This window comes from Hylaeus volcanicus, chromosome 2 (assembly GCF_026283585.1).
Source record: "Hylaeus volcanicus isolate JK05 chromosome 2, UHH_iyHylVolc1.0_haploid, whole genome shotgun sequence".
Lineage (NCBI taxonomy): Eukaryota > Metazoa > Arthropoda > Insecta > Hymenoptera > Colletidae > Hylaeus > Hylaeus volcanicus.
In genome coordinates, this window is record NC_071977.1 from 18827722 (window position 1) to 18838342 (window position 10621).

Below are 10621 nucleotides of genomic sequence, written 5' to 3' on the forward strand. Positions count from 1 at the left end.
ATCGGTTGAAAACTCCCATAGTTACGACGGTTTGAAAAAGTGTCCCGTTAATTGTTGGTAGTAGTGTATTTCTGACTATACGGGCAAACGTGGAATATCGCATTTGATGATCGAGTTAAAGAAGTAGAAAATTGCGATGAAATGAGTGGTGGAAGTCCAATAACGATCCCTCCAAAAATTATTTACTTTTTTCACAATGCTTCGAGATTAACTTTGAAAATAAACATGAAATTATGAAGTGGTCATAGATAACCTTGAACTGTTAGTCATTATTTTAGTCTAAAAGGTTAACAAAAAAGTGTATCATATTCTATTATAAAAAAATAAATTACCTTGAAATATACACCTCTTCTACACTTACCAAAAAAAACATCACTATCATCATCAATATCACCCCTGAATCAAATCAAATAATATATTCCTAAAGCATTACTTTCTATTTTTAAAAATGAACGACTTATCCAAATGATCTTCTTAAAATACATCAATTTAATTTTAATGAATTGATTCTTGAGTACTTTTCCTGGGAAAGAGTAATTCCTTGAACAACTATTTGCACCGGTTAAACTAAATTTTTATGACCCACAGTCCCAAAAGCCTACAAAAGACCAGAATTCGTCGAGGAACTTCGTGCCCTCCTCACAGAGACTGGTACGGTGTCCTTGGAATGCAAGGTGGTTGGTGTGCCTACTCCTGTGTTGAGATGGTTCAAGGACGACAAAGAGATCAAGGCTGGTGATGTCTTCGCTCTAACTGCCAATCCTGATGACCCAACCTCCCTTGGCATTTATACGTGTGAGGCGGTGAATTGCATGGGCGTCGCTTATTCCTCTTCTAAAGTGAGTACTTGGAATAATATCCTTCTCACCCTTCAATAGTCTTCAACTACTGTAGAAAAAATTAAACATCCTGGTTTTAAAGACCTGTTCAGTAATTTTAGATTAAAAAGATTGACTTCTTTCTACATGATATGGAATATCAATTTCAAAATTCTAATAAAAAAATTGAAGGATAAATTGAACAGAATCTTTTTCTCAATCAATCTTCCATTTTTCTTTTCACTTATTGATTGAGACCCTCCAGAAACTTACTTGCTACTTCTAAACAATTGGAATAGTATGAAATCATGGGCATCACAAACACCTAATACGAAGATCATTACATTTACAAACGAGGTTATATATATGTTATCAAATGTTATATATTATCTATTATGTTCGACTCGATAGGTGCATGTAGTTGGAAAAGGTAGCAGAGAAGGTTCTTTAAAGCCAGCGGATTCTCTGACGCCATCCGGTCCTCTTCCTGTTTTCAAGAGGATTCTGCAGGACGAATGTTGCAGAATCGGGGAAATACTTCGACTTTCTTGTCAAGGTACATTATCCTTTCGTAATTCGATTCTTCTTCAGTTCTCTAGAATGTTAACTATTTTCTTTTAGAAACTTTTCATTTTTTGATACATGTGTATTCGTCATTTGTGATCATTTTAAGAAACATTTTAAATAAATTTTAAAGAGAATCAAATTCTACACAAAAAAGTTAAATAACCAATTTCTCTATCATTTCTAAAGGAAATTAAATTATATCTTACAATTGGATTCTTGATCTGTAATTATTCTACATTTATCATTATTTGTTTTGACTTTTCTATATTTAATCTATGCTTGCTGATTTGTCTTTTCTGACCATTTTTGTTGTTTATTTTTGATTCTGTCAATACTCGACATCACCTTGCAATAGTTCAAGTACCACCATGGCCAAAGGCTATTACGTGGTACAACAAAGAGGGACGGATCGATGCCAGCGAGAAATACCACGTGATGGAGGATGGTCTCGGTGGATACTCTATAGAGGTAAATCCCGTGGAAGCCATGGATGAAGGCGAATGGAAGTGCGTCGCGACGAGTGCAGAAGACATGAAACAATTTACTACTTCCTACGTTGCAATGTCCAGTGAGTATTTTATTACACGAATGATCGTTTTTCTTTCATGATGTTGCACACCAGTGTTCTCCAAATATCACTTTTCCGTGATCTCCTATACAAGAGTGTACTTCTCTCTTGGTTAAAGTTAAATTGTTATTGTTTTACTATGTATATTGTTTTACTAAACAATGTAGCCTTCTATCAATTCCTATTATCTTATCAACTGTTTTCTTATATTAATGAAATCAATAATACAAACAACCCAAACTAATCGATTTTTCCTTGGACCCGTAAAGTTCCAAAGAATTACAGAAAACCACGCTTCATGGAAAGCTTGAAAGCCGTTTTAACCGAAGAAGGATTGGTGTCCTTCGAATGCAAGGTCGTTGGATTTCCCACTCCATTGCTGAGGTGGTTCAAAGACGGCCAGGAATTGAAGCCAGGAGACGTTTATCAATTAACTGGGACCAACTCCTTGGGTATCTTATCGCCGCTATCTTAAGTGCTTCTCTCAACTTCTTCGTCCTATTTCGTTACAATTTTCTTTCCAGGTTCCTACTGTTGCATCGCGAGAAACTGCATGGGTGAAGCAAAGAGCACAGCTGAATTAACTATCGAAGACATTCAGAATCAACTGAACGAAGAAGAACGCCTGCAACTGTTGAGCACGAATCAACCACCTACGTTCATCAAGGGCCTCAGGAGCTGCGAGGCGAGGATCAACGATGATTTTCGATTTACAGTACAAGGTACGCCCATGTGGGTCGTTTAATTAATTTTATCCTGAACATTTCTTCATCGGCTATTCAATTAATTTCTTTTACCCTTCTAAACGTGCTGGGGTCTAGACTTTATTTTCTAGAGATTCAACAAGATCTAAAACTGCATTAAACTTTGTAACTGAATAATTTATGGCAGGCCCTTGCAATTTACACTTTCAAGAAGAACTAAAAGTCAACTGAGGAATTCATTTAAAAAAAGTAGTTTCGTGAAGATTTTTCAAGAAATTTGCTTTAAGGAATTAATTTGATAGAACTTATATTCCACGTCAGGACTACTTATTAAATTTAGAGACGTAGAGTAAATTTTACAACAATTCTTGGAACGACCTAGCATGCAAACAAAACACAGGTGACACTTCTAGAATCGAACGATTACCGTGCCTCCATTCTACGCCAGTTTAATGATCTATGAGTCGTGTGATACTCGAATTTATAAATTTTACAGTCAGTATTGCCCCCGAGCCAAGCCTCTCTTGGTACAGGGACGACGTGCAGGTGGAACAGAACGAGAAATATCTAGTCGCCAAGGAAAATCTTGGCACGTGTCACCTCGACGTACGAAAACTAGAATTCGTCGACCAAGTAAGTAACACATGTCTTTCTTCAGGAAACGTATGCAGTTGGACGCACAAAAATAATACCGACATTGATGCATTTTGTAGTCGAACTATTCATGTTTTGTTTTAAACTATTGTACAACTTGTGAAAAGCTTATGAACAAGTTAGAAAAGGCGAAAAAGTATTGAAAAATACATAATGCTATTCAATCATCGGGACCTGTAACGTTCTTTCACCATATTGACTAAATGAAACATTTGAAAAGAAGCGACTATAAAAAATATTGAAAAATAGATAAATTACGTGATCTGAAAAATTCATTCATCGCGTTGACTAAATGGAACATCTGGAAAAAGAAATCAAATAAATTTTGTAAAATACAGCAGTATAGTTAGTAATACATTGAACAAATATATCTAAAAATGGTTGAAATCTACTGAAACAAAAAATGCATTAAAATGTGTACGTTGTTTTGAATGCCCAATACCATTTTACTATATTGTACTATATACTTTATACTATATTATAGTATAAAAACGACAGAACAGAAAATATTAATTCATTGATCATTTTCGTTATTCAGGCTGAGTGGAAGTGCGTGGCCTCCAACGATTTTGGTCACAGCGTCACTTCCTGTTTCCTTAAATTAATCATTCCCAAGCACTTCAAGAAGCCGAAGTTTCTGGAGAGTCTACGCGCCATATTGTCAGAGGAGGGCGCGGTGAACTTGGAGTGCAAAGTGATCGGTGTCCCGCAACCAATTCTCAAATGGTACAAGGATGGCGTCGAGTTGAAACCTGGCGACATACACAGGATCATTTCAGGACAAGATGGCACTTGTTGCTTAGGGACTTACACCTGCGAGGCTACCAACTGCATGGGAACCGTCAGCAGTTCAGCGTCCCTGCTAGGCTTCGAAGGTAACAGTCTCTATGATATGGAAAATTCAAATCAAACACTTACATCGAGTTTCAGGATTTTTACAATTTAACATAAAGATATGTTTCATAGAAAATACAAAAATTGTTTAATTTACTTTCTCGTCGTTAGAGTATAGTCTAAGTAACAAACGAAGGTTCTACATTTCTTCTTCTACACTTGAGATAGGTGATTTTAGTGAAATCGAAATATACTGTAGTTCGTGTAAACTTAAGAGGGGTTTAAGTTACCACCATTGCCATTAAATGGCTTTGAATTTGTTAAAAAACTACATGACATCGAACTTTGCATTGCTCATTTCAAAACGATATTAGATATCGGATATCTGCAAAGCATCGAATAATGCATTAGCAAGGAATCAGAAATGGCTAGAAATTTTTAATTGTTTAGAAACTCATAGTTCAAGCTACTTCCACTTAATGAGGCTTCGTCGCGTTGTTCTATTCGCAGATAAAATCCCCGTTCGGAAAGAAGCAAAGGAAGTTCAGTCACCAAATGGCCATGAACTCGCCAGAAACTTGTCGCTTTCAACGATCCACGAAGAAAGAACATCGCAATTGTACGATACACCGCAAACCGATCATTCCGTCACGTTGGACGATCGAGGCGAAGTGTCCTTCAGCTTTGACGGTAAGGAGGTTTCCGTCAGCCTCTACGAAACGCCTGATCTCACCGAGGAGGAAGCCCTTCAGATCGTTGAGATGTATGCCGATCAGTTGTCTGAACACGTAACAGGTAGGTGGAGCAACAATTGTCAAATTAATTATTATCGATAGAATTCGTTGGCCTTCTTTCCTGAACACATTTTTTAATCAACTTCTGCACATTTATAGTTCTTCACATATTGGATCTGAAGGTATATACTTTTAATAATAGTTGATTAATAGTTTAGGAAATATTTAACGTGAAGTTTTTAAGGATTCTATATATAAACATTTGCATACCAAACATTAGCCAAATTAAATTTTACTTGAATGTAATTCATACTTTTTAAATATATCTTTTACTTATTAATTAAATATATACCACGCTCTATAAATATAACTTATACTTATTAATAAAACGTAATTAAGATTTTCAAAAACCTCATAGTTTAAAACTTGGATAGAAATACGTTCACCCTTGATACTTATACTACCAAGAACAAAACGCTCCTTAAAACGTGAACATTAAATTAGGAAATATTTAATTTCCTAAACTGTCACCTTTCTACACCCCCAGACAAAAAGATAGCACACCTGTGCTATCTTTAATATCTTTAGTGTTAAGATTATGCTAGCGTAGAAACTCTGTGCTATATGTATAGCGTACTTTCTACGGATATGTAAACATAACATAGATTGACTTTACTTCTATAAGTTCTCTTTGTTGGAAGAGGAACACATAATCCGACGCAGACAAAATGATAGCACCCTTGAACTATGTTTACATATTCTTCAGTGTTTCGTGAATTTGCACGGAGTTAATACGTCTAATTTGTGTTCAGATCTTTGTTAAATCGCTATTCTGATAATGGGTCGTGGAAAGAAGCTCAGTGAAAGCGAAATAAGTGTGATTATACCTCTTCGGAAACAAAACTTATCCATTACCCAAATTGCAAAAGAAGTCAGTCGCAGTCTAAAAGTTATATGTAATTTACTAAAAGATACATGTGCGTATGGAACAAAAAAAAGTACAGGCAGGCCAGCAGCATTATCGGAGCGTGATACACGAGCAATAATACGCGCTGCTTCCAATTCGTGTGCCACTGCGAGAGAGATCGCCAAGAAAGCTGAAGTGGAAACCAATATTCAAAATGTTCGACGTGTACTTCAGACTAGCAACATTATAAATCGGTCTAGATTAATGGCAAAACCATCACTAAACGCAAGACATAAGGAGGCACGCTTGTTATTTGCAAAGGAACATGTAACTTGGAAAGAGACATGGATAAAAGTAATCTTTACGGATGAGAAGAGGTTCAACCTTGATGGCCCAGACGAATGTACACATTATTATCGTGATGTTCGTAAACAATCATTGACAAAAATCCGACGTCAAATGCGTGGAGGCGGAGTAATGGTCTGGGCTGGTATAGGATATAAAGGGAAAACAGAAATTAAATTTATAGAGGGCACAATGAATAGCACTCGTTATCTCGAATTAATAAAAATTCAGATTTATACATATGCAGAACGCATTACTGTTACACCGTATACATTCCAACAAGATAATGCTGCAGTACATACTGCTAAAATTATAAAGGAATATTATTTAAAACAGAATATATCCACTCTTCAATGGCCGGCGTACTCAACCGACCTTAATATAATCGAAAATTCCTGAGCAATGCTTTCGCAAGCAGTATATGCTGAAGCCCGACAATTTTCAAATATAAACGAGTTAAAAACTTGTATTATGAATAAATGGGAAAATTTGGCATAAACAAAACTTAAAGACCTATATAATTCTTTACCGAAAAGGATGATCGAAGTCCTAGAAAACAAAGGAGGTTCTACGCATTATTAGAAAAATATAGTTTTGTATATATATATATATATGTATATATGGATCGGAAGGATTGATAGGTCGAACACTTGAGTAACTCCGTTGATTCCGTTTCTCACAGTTTTATTATGGAATATTACGGACAGCGATTCGACCCGTGCTAAAGACTGAAACGGACTGGCTTGTCGCACCCGGCCATTGTGCAAAAAGGGCATTCGGCAAGAAAGAAAGAAAATTAGATAGAAAAGGAAGATAGAGGAAAAGGAGAAAATTAGGAAAGTTTGTAGTAAGGATAGCGGAAGAAGATCATAAATAAATTACTGAACTGGTTTCGCCTGGGCCTGAATAGCGTCAGCTCTCAGGCCCCAGCGAAATCTTGAAAGGGACACGGTGAATTAGAGACGATGACAACGGGGCTCTTCGCCTCGCACGGGTCTGGTCGCCAAATGTGCACGAAATACAAAACAGTAGAAAGTTTTACTGGAAAAGGCGTATGTGGCCCTTTGGTCGCCACAGTATGAAACATGTAGTGGTGTTATATGAAATATATATATTTATTTTTCAAGTATGCTATCATTTTGTCTACAACGGATTATGTGTTTCTCTTCCAACTAAGAAAAATCATTAAAGTAATGTCAATCTATGTTATGTTTACATATCCGTAAAAGGTACGCTATACATATAGCACAGAGTTTCCACGCTAGCATAATCTTAATACGAGAAATTAAAGATAGCACACCTGTGCTATCTTTTTCTCTGGAAGTATACATCTGAAACAACACATCCTCGGCTTGTAATGCACTAAATATGAACTTAAAAATTAACTTTCAAACTCTACCATTGTGCAAAACATCATTAAATAGTGACCATTACACATGAATCTAATTCATGTCCAACACGCCATATTCAAGATCTGATTCTATACTTTTCGCAGAGCATAACGTCATCGAGCTTCCGCCAATGAGATTCGTCAAAGAGACTTCGACCTCTGGTAACCTGTTAATGGAAGCAGTGGTGATCGACGTGTCCCCCGACTACTTCGTCAGCGCCGAAGACGGCGACGACCTTCGCACCGAGGCTGACTTCGAGGACGTCTCGATAATGGACGACATCACGCGGGTTCTTTCCTCCCCTGAACGCGACTCTCGTAGTTCCCTGAAGAGGTCGGCCAAATACAGCTTGGACGAGGACGAGAAACCCCCGACGAGACCTCCGAGGAAGAAGTCGAGTTCCTCTTCCAAAAGTGAAAAGAGCGAGAAGAGTCAAAGAATGGAATCGGAGAGCTTCCATAGCGCTCAGAAAGACGAAAGATTCTCCCCGGTCTCCCCGATTTCTCCTGTATCCTCGCTGAAACAAGACGACAGTGACACCTTCGCCGACGCCTTGTCTTCGGCGCGGTTATCCATCTCGGAGAACCAAGTTCACAAACTGTACGAGGGCGTCCAAGATAGAAAACGCAGCCTAAGCAGAGAAAAGACAGCTGGTTCCAGCATAGACGACGGGATAGGCGGCGATTCGTCCTTCGATTCCGTCACTGGTGCCCCGAAGAAGAAAAGACACCGAAAGAAGAAGCACAAAAGAGAAAAGGGCAGCTCGGAGGAGTCCTCGATCGGCAGCGAACTCGATGGTAAACGACGGAGAAGCAGGTCGGGCAGCGCGCAAACAGAGCTGCATCAGCGTATAGAGTCTATAAACAAAACAGAAGAGCCATACATCGAGGACGTGGCTGATAAATCGTCGGAAAAGAAGCAGTCGGCCAGCGACACAGAGAAATCGTTATCGAAGAGCAGCAAGGAAAGGCTGCTGGACAACACAAAGAAGCTGAAGGGCCCTGTTCTCGCGGTACGCGACACCTTGGTCGACATAGACAGCCTCTGTTTCAAACTGGACACTGAAAATGAAGAAACCTGCAGAAATCTAGTGACGGAGTACATCATCAGACCCATCCAGTGCCTCTGCGAGGAGGTGTCCGCCATAGAGTCCAAAGCTTTGAAAAACGCTGGCGACAGGTCGATGATGCAAACGGTTCGAATCACCCTGCTGGAGGCAATCGGAGGACCGACGGAGGAGCTTCTGCGCGGCATGGAGCTGATAGAGCGTCAAGAAAACATGAAAACGCGTAAGACAGACCTGATGGCGATCCTGGAGAGTCTCACGGATCCTGTTGACGAAATCCTCGTGGGGATCACCAAGATAGAGCACGAACTTACCGGTCGAGCGAGGGGAGAGAAACCGATTGCTCTGATCAGAATGACATCAGCTGTGTCCAAACTCGACGATAACGTGAGGAACGTTCTGGCGATAGACGAAACTTCGCGACTGGCTTCGAGTATGGAGGAGGTTCTCGGCACGTTGGATTTCTTCTTGAACGACATTTCTGTGGATCCTGCTAAAGGAACCATAGAGACCGTGGATACGGTAGTGGTTGAATCTCTATCGAAATCTCTGGAAGACATGGCGCGGGCTTTGAATCCTTCCTCAAAAATTGGAACGAGACCCGAAGGCGTTACCAAAATCATGGACGAGCTTTTAACTCCTACGCGCGAGCTGAAAGCAAAATTGGACACCTTGAAGACTGCTCTGGAGACGTACAAGACCAAAGGCATTCTATCGGAGCATCGCACGAAGTTGATCGAGTCTCTGCAAGAGTCCGTGGGAAGGACCGTGGAAGAGATCCGAAGAGTGAGGGAAAGGAAGACCGTAGAAGATCGTCGTGCAACGATCGAAGAACCCAAGCAGGATGTTCTGCGAGAAGTCAGACTGACTCTGCAGGAAGCTTTGAGATTGTACGAGAACATTGCTGGTACTCTTGATCCTCGACTGTCCAGTATTTTCGATCGAGTTGACGAGATGTACCGAAGACTGAGGACCCCGCAGAAGAAGGAGATCGGCATCGAGACCTTGGCGAGCCTCGAAGGTCCCCTCTACTCCTTGCAGTGCGCTCTGACATCGGTTCCCATCGCTGAAAACTCGAAAATGGTCTTGCAATTGTTGGAACCGGCAGTTGGGCAACTGAAATCGACGATACTGGCTCTGGATGAGAACTCGTTGCAGCCTTTGATGGAGATTCTGAGTAACATCGACAAAACGGTTCAAGGAAGAGTTGAAGAATACGAGGAGTCAGTGTCTACTAAATCGGGCCAGGAGGAAGTGCAAAACTTAACGGACAGGGTCCTGGATCCTTTGATCGACGTTCAGTCAGCTATAAGCTCCGCTCTCGAAAACGTGGAGGACGCGGACTCCGTCGCCAACGGAGCAACTAGTCCTCAGAAGTCACTGGCATCCTCAGAAGTAGCCGCTTGCCTGGTGGAGCTGAGGCAATACGTCTCTGACGCTGCTCGCATAGCGATGACGCTGCGGGAGGACGAACTGTTGGACAGCTTGATAGACTTGAAGGAGCCTCTGCTAGACTTGCAGATGGCTGTTGCGTCCGAGGAACGAACGATCGAAGAGCTTCAAGTGATACGCAAGGTATATGGAAAAATGCGAATTGAAACGGCCGGTAGAAACGCTTGTTCGAATTTAGAAACGAAACGACTTTATTATAATACAGTTTTCTCGATTTTCACTCTGTTTTGCACTCTCCTCCTCTTTTTGAGAGTGCTTACTACCGCGACTTGCCTCGTATTTATATTGTTATCCATCCACACTCTCACTCACATTGACAGTCCGCAGTTATCGAACTCTGCGTTCTCTGTCACTCACACACAACTATCGTTCCTATTCTAGAGTGTTCTATCACCTGCTATCTATCACCCGCTTGTGATTTTTAGATGACCACCAGCTTTGCAGGCGGCGAGCAATATTTGCGAATGAAGTCGTTCACCCATCGCGTATTTACTGTTTATCGGAATTAACTGTCTTCGTTCGCACCGAATAACGCGTTTGATTCGCTACTTGGCAAAAGCTCGCACTATTTTTACGCTACT

The 10621-nt window shown here is 40.2% G+C and overlaps 1 protein-coding gene across 3 annotated transcripts in view; it reads left to right on the forward strand.

The window, feature by feature from the left end:
* The window catches only part of LOC128884950 (titin-like), a 99462-nt gene that overhangs the window by 18348 nt on the left and 70493 nt on the right, over nucleotides 1–10621 (forward strand). For all 3 annotated transcript variants that reach the window (XM_054138667.1, XM_054138670.1, XM_054138669.1), the window contains 9 exons: nucleotides 589–839; nucleotides 1230–1374; nucleotides 1741–1953; nucleotides 2223–2405; nucleotides 2478–2675; nucleotides 3154–3290; nucleotides 3850–4186; nucleotides 4656–4940; nucleotides 7627–10163. In XM_054138667.1, coding sequence (XP_053994642.1) covers nucleotides 589–839; nucleotides 1230–1374; nucleotides 1741–1953; nucleotides 2223–2405; nucleotides 2478–2675; nucleotides 3154–3290; nucleotides 3850–4186; nucleotides 4656–4940; nucleotides 7627–10163 — 4286 coding nt within the window. The remainder of the gene's footprint in view (nucleotides 1–588; nucleotides 840–1229; nucleotides 1375–1740; nucleotides 1954–2222; nucleotides 2406–2477; nucleotides 2676–3153; nucleotides 3291–3849; nucleotides 4187–4655; nucleotides 4941–7626; nucleotides 10164–10621) is intronic.